At 28.1% G+C, this 20439-nt stretch overlaps 1 protein-coding gene across 4 annotated transcripts in view; it reads right to left on the minus strand.

Annotated features, from left to right (window-relative positions):
* The window catches only part of DAAM (disheveled-associated activator of morphogenesis-like protein), a 618370-nt gene that overhangs the window by 37321 nt on the left and 560610 nt on the right, over window positions 1-20439 (minus strand). For all 4 annotated transcript variants that reach the window (XM_075377248.1, XM_075377249.1, XM_075377247.1 and 1 more), the window contains exons 4-9: window positions 19837-19926; window positions 13411-13482; window positions 9229-9462; window positions 4989-5186; window positions 4576-4790; window positions 1887-1953 (exon numbers count right to left, since the gene is read on the minus strand). In XM_075377248.1, coding sequence (XP_075233363.1) covers window positions 1887-1953; window positions 4576-4790; window positions 4989-5186; window positions 9229-9462; window positions 13411-13482; window positions 19837-19926 — 876 coding nt within the window. The remainder of the gene's footprint in view (window positions 1-1886; window positions 1954-4575; window positions 4791-4988; window positions 5187-9228; window positions 9463-13410; window positions 13483-19836; window positions 19927-20439) is intronic.

Genomic DNA, 20439 nt, shown 5'->3' on the forward strand with positions numbered 1-20439 from the left:
TGACAGTGACTCTGACGATGATGGTAATGACAATAAACCCAATTTACAATCATGAGAAATGAAGAAAAAGAAGAGGTTAGAAAATTAAAGCAATATTTCTTACAAAAAGGGATTATCAGAAGGAGTTTTTTTTAATATCAGACGTCCAGTCGCTTACTGAAAAAAACATGTACGAGGACTTTGTTCAAACTAATTTTTTTTTTTTGTGAAAAACACTTGCGCATTATCAGTGCCTGGAGTAAAATAAATAAAAGAGAAAAAATGGAATAACATAATAAAAAGCACATGATAAAAAATCTAATAAGGAAACAACTAAAATAACATTAAAAAACTGCAATATTTAAAAACAAAAACCAAAACTTACAACTAATAACAAAAACAAAATTACCACAAAAACTTAAATCACAGTATGAGTAATAATAAGAGAAATAGATTTAAAACAAAACCAAGAAATACTTTCCGATGCGGCTTACTCACCAGACTTTGCTACATCTGACTAATATTTATTTGCATCGATGGGACACACACTTGCTGAGCAGCACTTCACTTCTTATGAAAATGGCTAGATGACTGGCTTGCCTCAAAAGAGCAACAGTTTTTTTGGCATGACAATCATAAATTGTCAGAGAGATTTCATACAAAAAAATGTGTATTTTCTATACAAAAATTCCTTTTCATATTTACACACCTGGTATAAATAAATTTAATGTATCCATATTTGGTTTTTTGTTTTAATTTATTTTATATTAATTTCTGTACATGTGTTTTGATTAATATTCTTATATACTGTAGCTTCTTTCATTAATATATTTGTAGCTTACATTGTTATTATTCCATTTTGGTATAGGTACAATAATTTTATAAGTCAATTACAGTAGTACAATATTATTTTATTTAATCAAGTATGAACATAGAAGATATAGAAGTGTTTTTATTTTCAGAAAAACAATAAAAAAAGCTTGAATTTTACAAAATTATTTTTATTAGAAACATTTATTTTTTTAATTTTTATCTACATAAAATAAATACACAATACTGTTGACCTATTCAAAGTGTTTTTTTTTCTGTATAATAACTGAACATAATACTGTATCTGCACTTTTCTGAATGGCAGATGCCTCTAAATAATGGACATATTGGGAAGTTTGATTTGGCTATATTAGAACCATCAATGTGCATGAATCATTTTATTGTGTAGTACAAACAACTCTTCCTACATACTACTACATTATGGGGGTTTTAGATTCTACTCAATCTTTACTTTTGTTATGCTAAATCTGTTTAGTGTTATTAAAATCTAAAAGAAAAGTAAATTATTTAAGAGAATGGTACAATAATTTATTTTGTCATTCAGTTTTCACACATGCCTAATAATCCAGTGCAATAAATGAGATGCTAAAATTGTGCATGCAATATTCTGCCATAACTGTCTTATGGATGATATTATAAGTAGATATTTCAGCAACTTTAAATTGCATTTCCACTGAAACATCCTTTTATAATGTTGCTTAGTGTCACTTAATGAAGGTTTTCCAGAGTTTTTTAAATGTCTTAAGATTTTTAAAAAGTTGAAAAAAATCATTATTCTCTTTATACACTCTTTAAAAACTCTCAAATGTCATAAACATAGACAATTTTGCTAATATCAATACTCTCAATGCCAGCCTTGCTCCATGCCACTTGACATTCTGATTTACAACACACACTACTACTGCTACTACTACTACTACTACTACTACTACTACTACTACTACTACTACACTACTACTACTGCTTTAAGAGTTTATATGATATATATCATATCACTTTATATGATGTATAACACATATTAAAGTAGATTAAAAAATGTAACATTAGTAATGTATAAATTCCTAAGAAATACGTACCTTCTCAAATTTTCTAGCAAGTTCCTTCTCATCCTCATTTCGTACCATTTCAAAAAAATCCAAGTGCCTGAAAAATAACAATAAAAATTAAATTTATATGTATCAAAACAACTTTAATTTAGTTATTTTAATATTTTTTCTATAAGCAAACTAACTATTCTTTGCAATATAATAGAAGCAAATATGCAATACATTTGCAAGCAATTATCTATTACAAGCAGGAGAATAAAAGTTATGCAACTCTGGCCACAAAGGGCTTTACCCTCAACAGGCTTCTACCTTTTTTTTTTCCTGTTTAGCCTCCGGTAACTACCATTTAGATAATACTTCAGAGGATGATATGTATGAGTGTGAATGAAGTGTAGTCTTGTACATTCTCAGTTCGACCATACCTGAGATGTGTGGTTAATTGAAACCCAACCACCAAAGAACACCGGTATCCACGATCTAGTATTCAAATCCGTGTAAAAATAACTGGCTTTACTAGGACTTGAACGCTGGAACTCTCGACTTCCAAATCAGCTGATTTGGGAAGACGTGTTCACCACTAGACCAACCAGGTGGATAACAAGCTACTACCTAGGAGGAAAATTAGTTGGAACATTAAAGTATGCAAGTAAAAAATTAATCTACACTTAGAGTAAAATTTTGAGGGGTGAAACCTATGATAACTGTGAATCTCCTCACACCCTTGATCAATTGTAACCAAAACTAAGTGGCATCAATGACCCAAATTCAAAAGCTATTCTATAAAAGGGGTTTCTGCCCCCGCTCCTTTATAAGGGTTTGAATAAATTCAAACATCATGAAAAAGTATCTTTGCTACAGGAGGGAGACCAAATTATATGAAAACCAATGTCAATTTTTTTTCTACCTTAACCAGTTGTGACCAAAATTTAAATGGCATCAGGTTAGCCTGATATTTAAAAATCATTGATTAATTCAAATTAGTCTATCCAGTTTGAAGATATCAAGCAAAAAACAGCCTAACATTCATATATGTACATACATCCCTCCAGAATTTTTCAATCATAAAATTATGTTACATATACTACTTATTAGATACTGCACTATTCAGTATAGTTTAAATAAAATGCAATAAAACAATATTTTATGTTTAATCTGTTCAGTAAGGCCCTTATTAAATATGCAATTTTTATCATGGTCATCCAGTATAATTTTATTAGAGTTACTACTATTACAATAAAAATTTATTGTTTGATTGTTCACAACAGGAAAAATTCAGCAAACTGTGCTTGTAAACCAACCAGCTCACGTTTACCATACAGAAAAAGTTCTGTGCATGAAACTCAACTTATTTACTTCAGTTTTTATCCGATAAAACTTACAGCAACATATAATCTAGTGTTGATTAGATGTTTTCAAATAATTTTTTTTCTAAAAAAACTGGGATTTACTGTTCATCAAGAAAGCAATTATTGCATTTCTATAAAAGAACAATGTCTAAAAGATGACAAAATGAAGATAAAAGATGACATACCAATTTCGTATAGTGAAAATTGATGAAAGCAAGCTTAGAAAGTAAATTCTATAAAGCTGAAAAGAAAAATCATGCATGTTTTCTAAACTGTGAATATTTGGTGAAGTTTGGACAAGTGTAAAAAAGCACTTTCTGCAAATTATTCATAATGGTTTCCACATTACAAATGGATGTTATGAATAATGGTTTGCATATTGTAGTCAGGATCCTAGTCCCCTACAAGTATAACTTTGTGGACCGTGAGAGTAACCAGTGTAAACAAATTGAAGAATTGTAGGTAGATATGAAATGAAACAAACGGTACAAATATACAGATAAATATCATTTGAATTTATATTTCGTGGAGTTCCAATGACCAATAAATACAACTTTTGCATTTCTTTTTGTGGATTCACAGTATAAGCTGGACACTTTTGAATGAGAATATGAAATTAAAATTTTGTAGCGTATGAAAAATGCCATGCTGACCGGCATTTGAACCCGGGACCTCCAAATTAAAGGTTGAGATGCTATCTCTCTGCCATGGAGATTGATGAATTATAAATAGAAGTCAGCTCAAAACAATAATAAATGCTATTCTCAAATAGAAAGAATATACTGGGGCTGTCACTTTTCAATTATTTGTTTAAATCAAAAATTGAAATTTTGGGCCTATATGACTAGTTGAACTTGCAGTTGAAATAAAATGTTTAATTTCAATAATGAACAGATAAATAAATAAAACCAGTAGATTAATTTTAACATATCTGTTTTACTTTTAATTTACTTATTCAAAAAGTTTTAATTAAATTTTCGTTAAATAACATAATTAACCTATAAAAAGATTACAATTTACTCTATGTTAATGTAAAATTATTTTAATTACTGACCTATTTGGATCCAGTCTGAACAGTATTTAACTACTATTATAATAACCAATAAAAGCAAGAATATAAAAGGTAAAAAATAAAAAAAAAAAAACGTTTTAAAAACTTTCAGATGAACACTTATACATTAAACCTACTTATAAAGAATAAAAAGTCTACTATTATTTGCTAATATGTGAAATGATCAATTATGTTTTGTATTCTTTCTTTTTCTTCCTTTACAGCTGATCATAAGTGTTTTATATCCTGTTGGTAGTATTTTTTTTGAAGTTATGAAAATAAAAAAAAAAATAATGCAAATAAGAAAAAAAATTTTATTTACCTATCAAGAGTCTGATTATCATGTTTTCTTAACTTATTGATAACATGTTGTATGCCTAGCATGAGAAATTCATATCGAAGATGTAACCTGAATTCTAAATTCTCTTGGCCAGCACCATAACTTAAAACAGCATTAATAAATGACATTATCGCAGTCTTTAAATTAACTTCATCTTTATATATTCCTGTACTTCTGTCTAGATCATTAATTATTCCCTGTAATACAAAAATTACATATTTCATTAATGAAATAAAATTACATTTAAAAAATCAAAATTAATTTTAAATTTTTATGAAACTTCTGTTTTAGTATAGGAAACAGATATACATAAATAACATTATGGTTTATAAAATTCATTTTAAACAACTTAGTTTATTTAGCAAAAGATTAAAAAAAAAAAATCAATACCTTACCTGAAATCGTGTTCTTTCAAATGCAAAATGCTGATAATGTGTCATTGCATCTAAAACTTTTTTATGACCACCAGGAACTAAACAAACAGCACCCAATATTTCTAAAACAGCCACTTTTGTTTTGATATTTTCTGTACACAAACTCTGTGCAATAGTATTTAATGCAGTTGGATGTGCTAAGACATGTGCTCTTCCAGTCTAAAAGAAAACAAACAATTAAAATAATTTTTAAGCAAAAGTAGTGAATTCAACAAGCTTATGCAAAGTTTTCTCAACCTTATACTACAAGATGCTGAATAGCATAAAAAACCAAATATTGGGTACATGAAAATAAATAATTTTAAATATTTCTTCTAGTAATTCTTTTACTTTTTATAGAAAAATTTATCCCGTTAATAACTTAAATGAAGTTTACTTTTTTGAAAATAAAAAAATATGGTAGACAAAAAGAATGTGATTCAGTTCAAAACACTCGTCTCTATATCTCTAATACATACTTGTACTGTACTGAACCTTGATTATTACAAAAATTTTCTTTCAGTTCCATGAACAAATAAACAATATATTTTGAGATGTAGCTGGAATCTAAAAGCGAACATTCTATTTTATATGGAATTAGCAAAAGTAAATACTCCTGGGTAAAATAAATCTTTTATAACATTAGGTTGTGTAAAGGATAAAAATATAATCCAGAAAATGAAAGTGTGAATTTAGTATAATGCCGATGAACAAGTCCATGTTTAATGTACCATCCTAACCCCGTAGGGGAAGACACCTGCCTTTTGAGCTTCCAGTCGCCACCCCCCTCCCCCTACAGACAACCCATGATGGACTTTAATGGAGTCATCTTTTGCCCTCTGACTTTTTACATCTCATAATAATAAGCCTGGCCTCGTTGGGATGCCACCAATGTAAATGCCTTGGTAGACATTTACATCGGTGATTTATGAATTCAGCTTTTGCCTTTGCTGTAGGCCTTGTCAGGACATCTTGAATGTCCTACATCATTTCCCTTTGAACTAGCTAACCAAGTTTACGGAAACATGAACCCCGTGCCTATTTCTACTTTTATTGAGCCAATTTCTCGTAAATGTTTCGAGATTCGAGGCAAATTTAACAATGTAACACCAAAAAATGCTGTTTGCAACAATGAAATTTAGTCCTAATTCCCTTAATGAACTCAACTTTAGTTCATACCCCAGACTTAGGTTAATTTATAAACTCCAGTCTGGTCTACAAGGGAGAAGACAGACCACCTACTCCCACTCAGCTCCATCACAGAGTCCTGTGTGACATTTACTTGCTTTCAACCATCGTTGAGATGCCGCTACGTCTCACATGCAGCCGCATGGATCCATGCCCTTGGTAGTGCAGTCGCCATCCTGCCAATACTGTCGTGTGCTCATTCAAAACTATCCTCGTCAAAAGGCCACTACACCTCACGACTGCACAGTAACCCATGCCCGTGTTTAATGTACCAGTTCTAACAGATTAACAAAGTTAAAGAATATTGTTCATAGTTCCAATAGCCAGTGATCACCTAGATTTCTATACAACTTTACAGATTTTACAGAAAATTACAAATATAGAAATAAAGATGAATGAGAGCTAAGAGAAACAAAAGTGACCGACATGTAATGGCAACTAAACACTGGAAGAATGTATTAGGCCGATTTTATCCTCAGAAAACCAGATAATGAAATAATTAAGGATCATTACATGAACACCATAGATCAGATAGTGTGAAAGAGAATTTGCAAAGGTTGAATCTTGAGGAGAATGATGCACTAGCACATGATAAATGGATACAACTAATATATGAAGCCAGTCACCTACAGCTAATGATTTTAGAAATTACTGGTACTAACACTCTGCTTTGTTCATAGCTATATTTGAAGCGGCAGCAAAATGATACTAAATATATTTTTAAATAATTGTGTATTTACTTATTATAAAAAAAATAAATTGCACCTAAATCAACAAAAAGTATACAATTGATCTTCAAACAACTTTACAATAATCAACTTTTTAGATAAAACATATCTTTGATATTCCTAATATTAATCAATAATTGAATTGTTTATTTCAAAAACCAGTTATGTGCAATGACATTCATATGGAACATAGATGGTTTCTGAAATAAATGATTCAATAATAAAAAATCAATATTAACTCTCCATCTTAACATTACCTGTGTATATGGTATGCAAATGTCTAAAATATTTGGTTAATAGTTTTTAATATTTGGTTAATATAATTTTTTACTCTCTTTATACAGCAGATATGCTGTCTAAAAAATACATAAGTAGGGAATCATTAGTATAAAAACAAAATTTGTTCAAAAATATGGAGATCCTAAAATAAATATGAAAACCTGAGATGATGTGAAAACCACCCTTCCATACCTATTTGAAAATGCAAATCATGAACTTATTTATTATATCAACAGTATTTCCCAATTAATGATAAAATTATCATTATTTTTTTTTTGGAATCATTAAACTGTTTACTATTTTGATGTTCTATCCATTCATTAATCTCTGTTCTGTGCTTCATCTTTTAACCTCAAAATATTAACTGCATCCTAAATACTCAATTATCTGTTTAATATATGCAGATTTTTGTCTTTCTCTATTACCAAGTAACCTAAATGAGATGTCTTAATACTTGGCCCGTCAGCCTAGTTCATCTGTAAATATGACTGTTACATATTCTGATACATATTTCTCCCCTTTCCTATCCATCTTATGACCACCACATTTTGAATTTACTGACCCACCTAACCTTCAATATCCTCCTTGTAGCACCATATTAAAAAATCCTCTATTCTTTTAACATAAAGTAGTATAAGGCTTCCTGTTTTTGTTGTCTTTTTTTGCATCATCTATACATCACGACCAAAAATTGCTACACTCTTCAGAAATATTATCAAAAATTTGTGTAAAATTCTTAGATTTGCATTCAGATATGAGTGAACTTCTTTTTCACATGAAATTTGCCCTTGTTCGTGGTAATCTGCTTTCGATGTCTGTATTTCTTGTACATTTATTTGATTTTACTGGGTAAATAACAAAATATTCCCAGTTTTGGTAAATGTGCTTTCCCCTTACATTAATATTTAAATCCCCGTTATCCTCCTTTCTGTCAAACCCCCTTATCATTTGTTTCAATGTTATTTATTTTTTGAGTAAATTTCTTTCTTGGAAATAAATCTATACTACTCAGTATTTATTCTACCTTATCTTTGTTTTCAACCGAAAGAGCAATGTAATCAGCAAATTACAATATCTTGATTTTTCTCACTTTGTAATTTTATTTGATGAATTGGGTTTCATTTCAAAACATCATCAGTAAGATGTCATGACCTAATTATTAAGTCATCACATTCACTTTTCTAGTTAGAAGGAGATATTTTTAATCAACCTACAAAAAACCTTTTATTTCGGTTGACCAACTTACTGTTTTTTATCCATGTAACTCAAAAATATTTAAGTCAATTTTAATAAATATTTCAAATAAGAATAAATAATTTTACTTAGTTTTCATACATTTATTTTTAGTTGAATTAAATTTTATTCCTGAATAATTAATAATACATTAGAACAATGTAATATGGCATAATAAATTTTGATAAATGTTGATGCTTGTACTAACCATCAATTATAAATTTAGTACGTACCATATACTAAGTTAATAACTGAATTTCTGGATCAGTTGGTATTCAGTCTATCCAAATATAAGCAATACAAAATATTACAAAAAAGTTTTTTTTTTGTGATTTATGGACTATGTATAAATATCTTAGAGACTATTTTAGAAGTAAAAAAATAATACAATTAAATTTGAATAGAATTTATGTAATAAACTAATTAAAGAGGAAAATCCCTTTCATAATCAGTTTTTGAATAGTTAAGTTATAATAAAATCACAAATTCTACATTTCTGAAATTAATGCAAAACTACCACTTATGTGTAACATTTTGCAAAAACTTAAAAGTAATTCATAAACAAAATACATAATGAAATGACTTGATTTTGTTTTTATGAACAATGCTGAGTGAAGAACAATTCTCTTGATTAAACTTTCAATCCGAGTCAATCTTGTAGAAGACTGGATTGAACATAAAAAATATTATTTTTCATGTTATTTTTGTCATTAAAATGTTACAACATACCAAAATACACTAAAATAAAAGAAAACAAGAAAGTTTAAAAAAAAAACAATTTGTTTACTACTTACTGAGTTATTCATTAACGCTTTAACGCAACCAATAAGTGATGTGTGGACGGAACTTTGGGCAGTGTAGTAATCCATACCAGATAAACAAGAAAGTAATGATATCAGTCCATTTGATTCAACAAAATTTTGAACAAAACTATGAGGTTGTGTTCTTAAAGCAGTCTTTAATGAATCGAGTGTTCTAGTGCGTGAAACCATTTCTGCTTCTTCGACTTCTTCTCCTGAAGATAAAACCTGAAATAAATAAATAAATTTTAAGTGCTTTTTTATGTTTAATAACTTTCACAAATGGAAGTTTGTGAATTTTTAAACGGCTAGGGTAGGTTCAGTTTTGAAATGAAAATTTATAACTTTTGTCATACAACTACTTTATTTTATCTGTATTTATTCATGAACCTAAACTCATTTTTGGTAATACATACAAAAATATAGATTTTATAACTTAAAAAACAAAACAAAAAAATGTATAATCTTAAAAGCAGGCTACTTAGAATACAATCTAGAGTACTTACAATCCATTCCAATTAAAGTTCTTTCTAGCCCCAATAAATTACTGTCATCATATAATCACAACTTGTAGTAATAATTTGAGCTCATTTATTTGAGCTCATTTAAAAGTTGCAAATTTGTAGACAGAACCATCACCATGATGCTTTAATGATTGGATAAGAAATATTTTGCTTTCATTAACTCATAGATTTAAAGTTTATTAACAGACTTCTTTGTTATGTGTATATGTTATGTTTTGCTATGAGCTATTAAGAGTTCATCAAAGCTCTCCTAACACAATTCATATGTACATAGGGAGAAAATATGATGGTGGACATATTTATAATTGTAAATGAAGGTTATATATAAAAAAATCAAATAATTACCTTTTCCTCTTAAGATACAAACCCAGCATGAAGTATCAGAAATGATATTTTATGTAACCACTGTCTTTGCAAAGAAAACTTAGCAAACTGTATTGTTCAAGGTTGTTACCTATGTTATAATTATCATTTAGAATTCATATGAGAGAAAGTTGTGGTTTTTTTTTAAACATTATTTAATAAAATAATTATTATTGACAATCTAACATGATGAAATATTCCCACATTTAAAAATAAAACCTTTTTATTGTTTTCCAAGTTGTAATACAGTATTTTCATATGATGAAAAACAATAAATGTTAAAAAAAATAACTTGAAAAAATAAATAAATTGTTCAGAAATTTTTTAACAAAAATTTTCACAAAGAAAATGTTTTATTTATCAAAATTTGCTTTTCATTTATCTTTAATATATATAAAATGTTATAAACAATAATGCAATATTTACACAATATATTACATTCATGGAATGAGTACCTTAAAGCATCAGTACTTTATTTTCCCTAAACATTCAGTAGCTCTAAAAAATGTTAAACTTTAAAACCGTATGTTTATAAATATACTGTAAAACTTTAATTACTTGTTTCATGTTTAATGATTAGATTAAGAACAATGGACAGTCAAAAATACTGATTAAATTGGTAGTGAGCTCTGCCTGATATGCTGGATATGAAGGAATTGTCTACTACATAAACATTATTATTTTAGTGCAAACATTTTTTAACGTTAGAACTGTTATAAAAATGAAGAAGCAGACTTTAAATGTGCCATAGCTCATAGCTATGGCACATTTATGCCATAGCTATGGCACTCCAGGCTGCCATAGCTATGTATGGCAGCCTGGAGATTGTAAATAAGTGCAATTGTGCTGCATTTGTAATCTTAAGATTGACCAACTATCAGTTCAACTGACTGACTCTAATAAATTACATTTTAGCTTTTATACAGGAATATACCATTTTTGTAACCTCAAAATGTTTCTTTCCTATATGGGCAACAGATATTGTACTTCCAGATAGATATAAGTTTAAATTTTTATCTTTAAAAGTTTGATTCTGATTTCTTTGAAACAGATGGATAGACAATGACAGACTCGTGTCATCATAAATAATCATAATTTCAAACAGATGTGTAAAATTGACACAAAATAATTTTATTCAATTAACTTTCTCTCTATATCTTCTTAATATAATCATTCATTAAATCAAATATACTTAATTAATATGAAATGCAATTAACTAAAGCACTAAGAAGTTAATGCTGGTACCCACATATGTGTAAATATGCATCGCATTTATCAAATTCATTAGATACTTTATGTTAATTTACATGCTTACAAATATAATAATTTTAATTAATTTTACTGTTAACTTTTTTAATTTCATAAGACCCTAATTCTCTTGTTTCATTTTTAAAGATGAAAGAGACTGCTTGATATCTGGTTTAATTTCTTTTTCAATTTTTAATCAACAAATTGAAGAATTAATGACTAATTTTAATATAAATAAAACATCATAATATAAATCAATCACAAATAAGTCTAAAATATTTAATTTTTGTTTTCATTATTGCTTCTACTATTGACTGGCACAGTAATAACCACTTACAACAAACTACAAAATACTTTTAGCAACATACTTTGCAACAGCTGAACAGTGCACCAATAACTAAAAGTACAAATTATTGTTGCACTTTGTTTAGTAAATAAAAATTCTAAAAATATATTACTAAATGAAATTTATAATATTACTTAGTATTTTATTAAACAAAAATTGTAAAAAAAAAATAATGAAATTTATCATTCAGCTAATCTCTTTGGTGGAGTGATAGAATCTCGGTCTTCTACCAGGAGGATTCAATATTTTAATTTGAACTTCTCAATTGGTACACATTTCTATATTGTATTTACTAATACAACATTAATATTGTTGTATATTTTTTCTATTTCAAAATAATAATTTTGAACATTTTTACTAAAGCTGATATTAGAGGATGAATATGTAACTGATTTTTACTTCCTTGTACGAAGTAAAGCAAGTATTGTACGCAAAAAATTTTGGTTTTCAGATTTCAATAGAAATATCTATTTTGACCTTCCCTGAATTCATTTTGATTAGTTTTGATGTGATGTCTGTACATACATACATATGTATGTATATACGTATCTCGCATAAAAAGTTGAATTTTGTCAGCATGTTGAAATTTTGAATTTAGGACTGTTATAAAATCTAGTTATGTACCTCCCCTTCTGATTGCAGTCGAAGACCAAAAGTGTCCAAAAAAGCCTAAAATCCAAAAAAAAAATTGAATTTTGTACTTTTTCTTAACTGCAGTAATCGCTCATTGAGAGCTTTTCAAGTATGTGTCATAAGTGGTACTTATTTTCATTGGTTCCATAGTTACAGCCAAATGAAATTTTAATTAGTGAAGTATTTCAATCTATAAGAGGAAGGCACATCAGTTCGAATCAAACTTAACTCTCCTTTTTTTAACTTTTTTTTTTAAATTAGTAAATTAATAAATTACAAAAAAAATTACTAATTGCAAATTAAATTAATAACAATAAAAAAAAATTGTTAAATCACAACTTATTAGTGAAATAAAATTTTATGTACTTTTAAAAATGTGTATATATGTAATTTAATAGATTATTATATATGTGTATACGTAATAAGAATTGGTGAAACATTAAATTATTTAATATTAACTGAAAATCATAATTTAGAATCTTATAATTTTTGGATTTTCTACTTTTTTTTTTTTTTTTTAATTTATTTCATTATTCTTGAATTTCTGTTTAATTTTATCTACATTAAATTTAACTACAGTGTCTGAAAAATAGACCCTCATAAGAACATGTACACTGAGGCATACATGACCAATCTGTAATAAATTGCAAAAACTTCTTATCTTTTAATTCATTACTCCTCTTGTTGGACAATATTCTCCCTAAGTCATACAAGGAAGTCATGTGGTGTCCACATTAGATTTTTCATTCAAACATTTGTATAGTTATTTTATTATGTGGCAGCTTATATCTGAAGCAATAACTAATGGTAGACCTGGAGGTTTCAAAGAAAAAAAAGTAAGTTAAAGCTTATATCTGAAGAAACAGAAAATGATTATCCCATTCTATAAACTTAAACCAAATATATTTTATCAGTGTTACTGAGACTTTGTGCAACAGTTGAATGTTAAATTTATAATGACTAAACTAGCTCTTAACTAATAAATTACATGTGCACACTGTAAATTGATCCAAATATTTAGTTTACAGTTAAAATTAAAAGTGAAATGATAGCGTGACCTACTGTTGATAATGCTTGTAACCTTTCAATATAATGTTCTGGGAGCTGAGACAAATCTGTTGAGCCTTCTTGGTCCTAAAAAAAAACCAAAAAAAAAAAAAAATACATGAAATGACAGTTTAGTTAGAACAAATTTTATTTATCCTCAGTAAAATTACAAGTAAATAATTAATTAACCTTCTATTGGTGATTTGTGGCTGATATTGGTGAAGTGATATAAACTTGAACATTTTAAATAATGCTAAAATTATAGAGTTTTAGTCAATGACAGTAAATTATGAAAATTATATAAAACAATTTTTTTAATGATAAATTGAACCAAATCTATTAAATATGATATTTAAAAAACTACATCTTAGCACTTTTAAATCACTTTTGTGACCATATGCATACCAACTGTATATTTAATTATTCTGGTTTCATTCATAATTATAAAAAATTATCATTCACTCTGTTCAGACAACATTACTGTCTGGCACCATTTAATGTTAAAATATTAGTTTTTCCTTCTTTTCATCATAATTTGTTTGTATTTTATTAAACATGTATTTTTATTCATTAACTGTTAGTGCATAACATGCAATCATACAATATGGCTTAGTCACCAAGCTTCTTGGATTCAATCTTATTGTATTATCATAAGATGTGTTAAATTACGGTGGACAGTATGTTGAGACACAGCTCCCGATGATTCGCTCGACTCCATCTACACTATTTAAACCGGCTCAGCACTAGAATCTACTAGTATCGTCTTATCTGTTCTAGTCTCGATCTATCATTTGAAGATTCATCATACAGTAGACATGTACATACATTAAATTATATGTATTTTTCAATGATGTTATACAAATTAAATTAAGTCATGAATATGTTAATATACAACTGTTAATTTGAATCAGTATTTGCTTTATTTACAAATCACTTAACATAAACAAAACACAACCAGTAATTATTTACTTAATTTTTATAAGTAAATTAACTTTATATTTATTAGGTAATTTTGTATTAACGTCCTAACACCATACCTTCCGTGTAATAGAACAAACATTTCCTTAATGAATGCTTTTAATTCAGTGCAATATATAGAGTTTGACAGTATAAAGAAAATACTTTTACTCATTCTGTGATTTCAGATTAATTAACAAGATTAGGATGTTTAGCAATACACAAAATTTTATATACTATGGTCAATATTTTTTCTATAATATTTTGGCAATTAATTTATATGTATTTTTACTTAAAACAACATTGCATGAGATGATGCAGGTATCTTTTGGACTCTTGTTGTTTATGTGAGAGAAAAAATTCAATGAAACAACAAATATGAAATGAAAATTGTGTTTATTTCTAAAATACATTCAGAACATTCAATGGACAGTTTTTCAGATGATAAAAAGTCAGGGTGTATGCATTTATTACTTAAATGATACTTCATAAATTATAATTATTGCTGTCACCGTTTTACTATGTAAGTGTTTTTATTCAATAACAGATGCAATTTATTTTTATAAAAGAGAGTTGTTAATATTTACAAAATAAAATTTATGCTATGTATTTTGATTATAAACAGCAAAATATTATGTGCTAAATTTACATTCTAATTAAAAACCTCCCTAAAACGAAATTTGATGGGACCTAGTAAGAATTCCATTTTGAAGAGGGTTCTAACTTGCAGAGTTTTTAAAACCTGAGCAAATTTTACGTGAGGTCTTATGCTATGAATTATAGAAATGTAAAATGAAATTAGACAAGGATAAACATTTGGAATAATTCAGAAATTATACTGCGTATGGAGAACATTAACCACTAATTTTCAAAAATTGTTCAGTTAAACTAAAAGAAGGGTTTTTTATATTTTTGCAAGTTAGTAATTTTTTATTTAAGTTACATTTAATTTGGTTTAATTAGAAAACATATATTTAACCTAAAAATAAAATAAAATCATTTTCTGAAATAGTCAAGTACAGTTTTCTGTTTCAATAATTTACTCTTGGAACTTTTGTTTTCAATAATATATTCTAGCGGTTAACATATTCTGTCACAAATCATCGCTATTTATACGAATCACGAATTCTTCCAGCTGTGCAACCATACCCAATGCTTCTCCGAAACTGTTAATTTTGTTTTCTGTGTACTCTCTGTGTCCTTTGTCCTTCTTTTTCTTTTGAACTTTCGTTAATTTGCTAGTTTCAGAGAAAATAATTTCATCTACACTCTGAAATCCTTCTTCAGTTACCAAACCACTATCAATACCCACGTAGTCTTCAGCATGAACCAAAGTTTGACCGCTTTCTATGCAACAGAAATTTAACTTCACGCAATATTGTTGTACTGTGCATATCGAGAACATAATCATTATCAGTTTCTGTGCAGAAACCAGCTTCTTTAAACGCATTTTTAACACAGTTATTTGTAATTTTCTACAATGAAGAGAGCCACCTTAGTGCATCCAGAACAGTTATGCATCAGTTCTTGAACAGATGAACATGAATCCATATTGACGACTAGCGACTGCAGAATGTGTTTCCAATAATGAATTTTTATGATTTAATAACCCCCTGATCCATCGGTTGAGTTACACTAATTGTGTTTAGAGAAAGAACACAAGTTTTATGTTAATTTCCATGAGGGTGTCACGACGCATTTTCTAAAAACAGTAGAATATTTCTATTTTCACCAACTATTTTTTCATTTAAATTATGTAGTCATTTTTACAAAATGTTAGACGACATCTAAGACTTTTATTTGCGTACCTTTCCCGTGGTAACTGGACGACATTCAGTTACCACGCTGTTTTCCTGTGAAAATAGCGAGGCTTCCAAGATTTACCTATCACCAACGGATTAAGCAACTTGCCATCCTATACACTTTTCATTTTTGAAACATAGTGTTTTGTTTGGTTCATATCCTGTGGTTATTTCTTTCATATTATTTTTCCAGTCGATAACTATTTCTTGTTATTACTATGTCTTTAGCCTCACCTCAAAGTTGATTGTTAGATAAACAAGAGTTACAGTTCTGTATTATTATAATAATCATTTCTACTGGATTTATAATTTGCAAATCGTGGGAATGTACAATCTTTTTTTTTTAATTTCCTTTCCCTCTTATGGGATAAGATTAATACTTAAAATTAAAAGTAAAATCCATGTTTCCTTTCCGTTTCCGTATTGCAGAGTTTTCTGTCTTGAAGAGATTAATTTTATAAAAATATGTCCGAACTTGGGAAACCATATATTTTGAGGTTTCTGTTTATTGGAGGTTCCGTTTCGTAGAGCTTTCACTGAATATATATTTCTTAAAATTCATTGTTAGCAATTTTATTAGCTTTTTAGCAGTGATACATTAATAAGAATTTAATTAGTTAATATATTTAACTGTTTCAGATACTTTTAAATAAAAAATAATAAGAAATATACATACAATTAAGTAATTTAATATTTATATTATCTATTAATATATTGTTATTAGTTTTCTTCATATTTTCATATTCTCCATTATCTCTAATCAGTTTTCCAGCTAGTGCTGGGTCTCGCTCTCTCTCTCTCTCTCTCTCTCTCTCTCTCTCTCTCTCTCTCTCTCTCTCTCTCTCTCTCTCTCTCTCTCTCTCTCTCTCTCTCTCTCTCTCTCTCTCTCTCTCTCTCCCCCCTCTGTGTGTGTGTGCTCTTGCGGTGTGTGTAAGCAAATGCAATTACTGCTATTGATTTGCCAGGTCTGATGTAGCTTCAGATGTAGTGCAATGTAAGTGCAAAGATACTGATAAACATGTAGTCATGATACTGGTAAACGTGTGTAGATACTGGAACAGACTTAGGTCGACCACTCCTGAGACGCATGGTTAATTAAAGACCAACCACCAAAGAACATTGGTTTTCGCAGTCTAGCATTCAAATCCATATAAAACCAACTGCCTTTACAAGGACTCGAACCTAAGAACTCTCGCCTTTGGCAGTCAGTTGCTTTGTGATGACAAGTTTAACCACTAGACTAATCTGGCAGGTTTATAAATGTTTTATTACAATGTAATATGCTTACTTTTCCCCATTATATCACAATAAATAATATTTGACATGTAATGTATGCTATAAATGTAATGATTATCCTTATAAGGATGTATGACGGAGTTAAAAAAAAACTGAAATGTCGGTAAAAAAATAACATGATTTTTAGAATTTTGAGAATAAATTTTTATTTTTATAGGGTTTCATGTTCAAATTTAACACCAAATACAGAACAGAACAAATATTATGTGAATAACTTAAAAATTTGTCATCCGTTGATACTATATTTTGTGTTTAGCTACTATACTCTGCAAATAAATTGGGACAAAATGAAAAAACACTCTTTTTCAAAAAACTGTGCTTTTATTTATCCTATGCCTTTATATTCACTGATAAATACATATATTAATCTGAAGTATGTCCTTCTTTAGCAGAAATGACCTCTTGAAGAGGTCATATAAATTCTTAATATATATGTATATATATATTCTTGACTTCATCATCGTGAAACCACACTTTTACAGCATTAGTTATCATTCATTCTTTTGTTGTACAATCCATCTAACCTAAATATCTCTTCAAAATATTCCACAAGTTCTCAATGGGATTTAAGTCTGGTGAATTTCCAGGCCAATCAAACATATTAATTTGATTTTCCAGCATGAAAGTCTTGACCAATTTTGAATTATGACAGGGGGGCAATCATATTGAAATGCCCCGTCAAAAGTTTGCATGAATTGAACAACTGCTACAATTGATTTGCTTACACCAACTGCAGAAGCGATATCTCTCACTGACATAAGTATTATTTTTAAGAGTAATAATTTTTACATGCTTCCTCGGATTAATATCCATTTTTAAACACACAAAAGCAACTTGTGTTGAACAGTGCGCAAAAACTAACATCCAGCTGCCTCACTTAAAGGCTCACAACTGAAGCTAAGGTGACTAATTCTACTTTAAAACCGGTCAAATTGCTTTCTTATTGTTAAGGTCGAACAGTCGCACCATCTCAAGGCAGATAAAACCAGTTAAAGGCAGTTTCAGGTATAAATGACAATCACATAACAATTTAGAGAAAAAAATAGCTTGTCCCAATTAATTTGCACAGTACAGTACTGAGATATAAAAAATATTTCTCCAGAAATAAGAAAATCATTAAAAATGAGGAAAACATTAATTTTTACATCACCGAGTGGAAGATTGACTTTTAATATATAATGATCCAATAAAATACTTGTAATATTTACATCAGTAATGAATTAAATCATGAGAAAGAAAATGTTTTTATTTTGTATACAATTTTTTTCTCTATTCTTCTTCGTTTCTCAATTTTGATAAATAATGTAACCTTTTTTGTGTTAATAATTCATATAAATATTTTTGATAGAGTTGTGTAGATATTACGTAAAATTATTCAAATGCTTGTGTTAATGCTTGTGCTTGGTTTAAGCACACATAGATAACAGTGAAGATTTGAGTTTGCTCTATTATTGCAATAAAGACTAAGTAATTGTAATTACAAAAAAAAAACACATTATTTAAATGTAAGCCTTACAACAATAATTCTAATTAAAAATAATAATAATAAATAGAAACTAAAGGTCAAATGTTTTAAATACTTAATAATCGTACAAAGTACAAAGAAACACTGTCCAGGCTACTAGATGATTACACATATATTAGGCAGAATTAATTGTTATTGTCCACAAATGACAGGATATGGTAAATGTTATCTAAGAAACATGATCAGATGTACACAAGTCAATATTTTTTTTTTTTTTTTATTCTTTTTGTGCTTCCTTTTATTCTTCCTTCATCTCCCTTTCTTCATTATTAAAAAACAATATTTGTAAAGTATAGATTTTACAGGTATTTTATTGTTACTTGCTTTTCTTTAACTCACAATGTTTTTTTTTTTTATGTTTCCAAATTAACAGGAAGAAAACCTTGCAATAATGATGTATTATCAAAGATTGATCGAATGAGAAATCTTTTATAAAAACGTTTGTCAAAAATTATGATAATTAAGTAAATGCAATTAAAATTTCACTGTAAAAACTTCACTATGCAAAAACTTCACTATTCTGTTACTTTGTACAGTAAATGTTTGATTAAAATTTGTTTGATATTTTGTAAATTTATTAGAAATTTCAGTATATGATGTTATCTTTTGGAATAAAAATTAACCTACTAATTAAACTCAAGCAATATACGATAATAATTTGATTAAAGTATGACAAAAAAGTATAAAGCAAGTTTTAGAAATTTTGAAAAATATTTTTAATATATTTTGTATTCTGTTTAAAGATTGTTTAAAATGTCTTACTATTTACTCATAGTTTTATTATAATTAATATGCTTGTTACAACAGAATTCATTTGAAAAAGAATGAAATTTAATATTTAAAAAAATAAAAACTACACACCTTTTTCCTACTGCAATAAATTTGCCATTTCTTTTCGGATGGTAAACTCATCATTGCAGCTTTGTTTGGTGCTGTGAGATCAAGTTCCTCCTGTAAAAACAGATTAAAAAGAGAATAACATACAAGTAGTATTTTGCTATAAAATAAATTATAACTGATATCTGTGGAGCACTAAAATTTTTATAGAGATAAGAACTGGTTACCAAAAGATGTTTTGGTGGATTAGTCAGAATTTATTGAATGCCTAACTGAATTCTCTATTATAAATTGTTAGCCTATTTATGATGTTTTTCAAGACAATCTTGGATTTTCTTTTAAGGCCTACTGGTATAATGAATCATAAAGGAAAACAAAAGGGGAAAAAATTTGATTATTAATAATCATCCGCTAAATACACAAGATATTTTAACATGTTTGGACTGATAGTACAATTTAAATAAAAGAAAGATTTATGTTTAATTATTTTTTGAAATAAGTTGTAAATATGGCTCTGAGAATTTACCAAGGGGGAAAGAAGGTTTTGTTTTGATAAACAGCAAAATTATAGTACTGTTGCTAAACATTTTCATCGCACAATACAAAAACTCATATAAAGAATGTTTC

This window comes from Lycorma delicatula, chromosome 10 (assembly GCF_047948215.1).
Source record: "Lycorma delicatula isolate Av1 chromosome 10, ASM4794821v1, whole genome shotgun sequence".
Taxonomy (NCBI): Eukaryota; Metazoa; Arthropoda; class Insecta; order Hemiptera; family Fulgoridae; genus Lycorma; species Lycorma delicatula.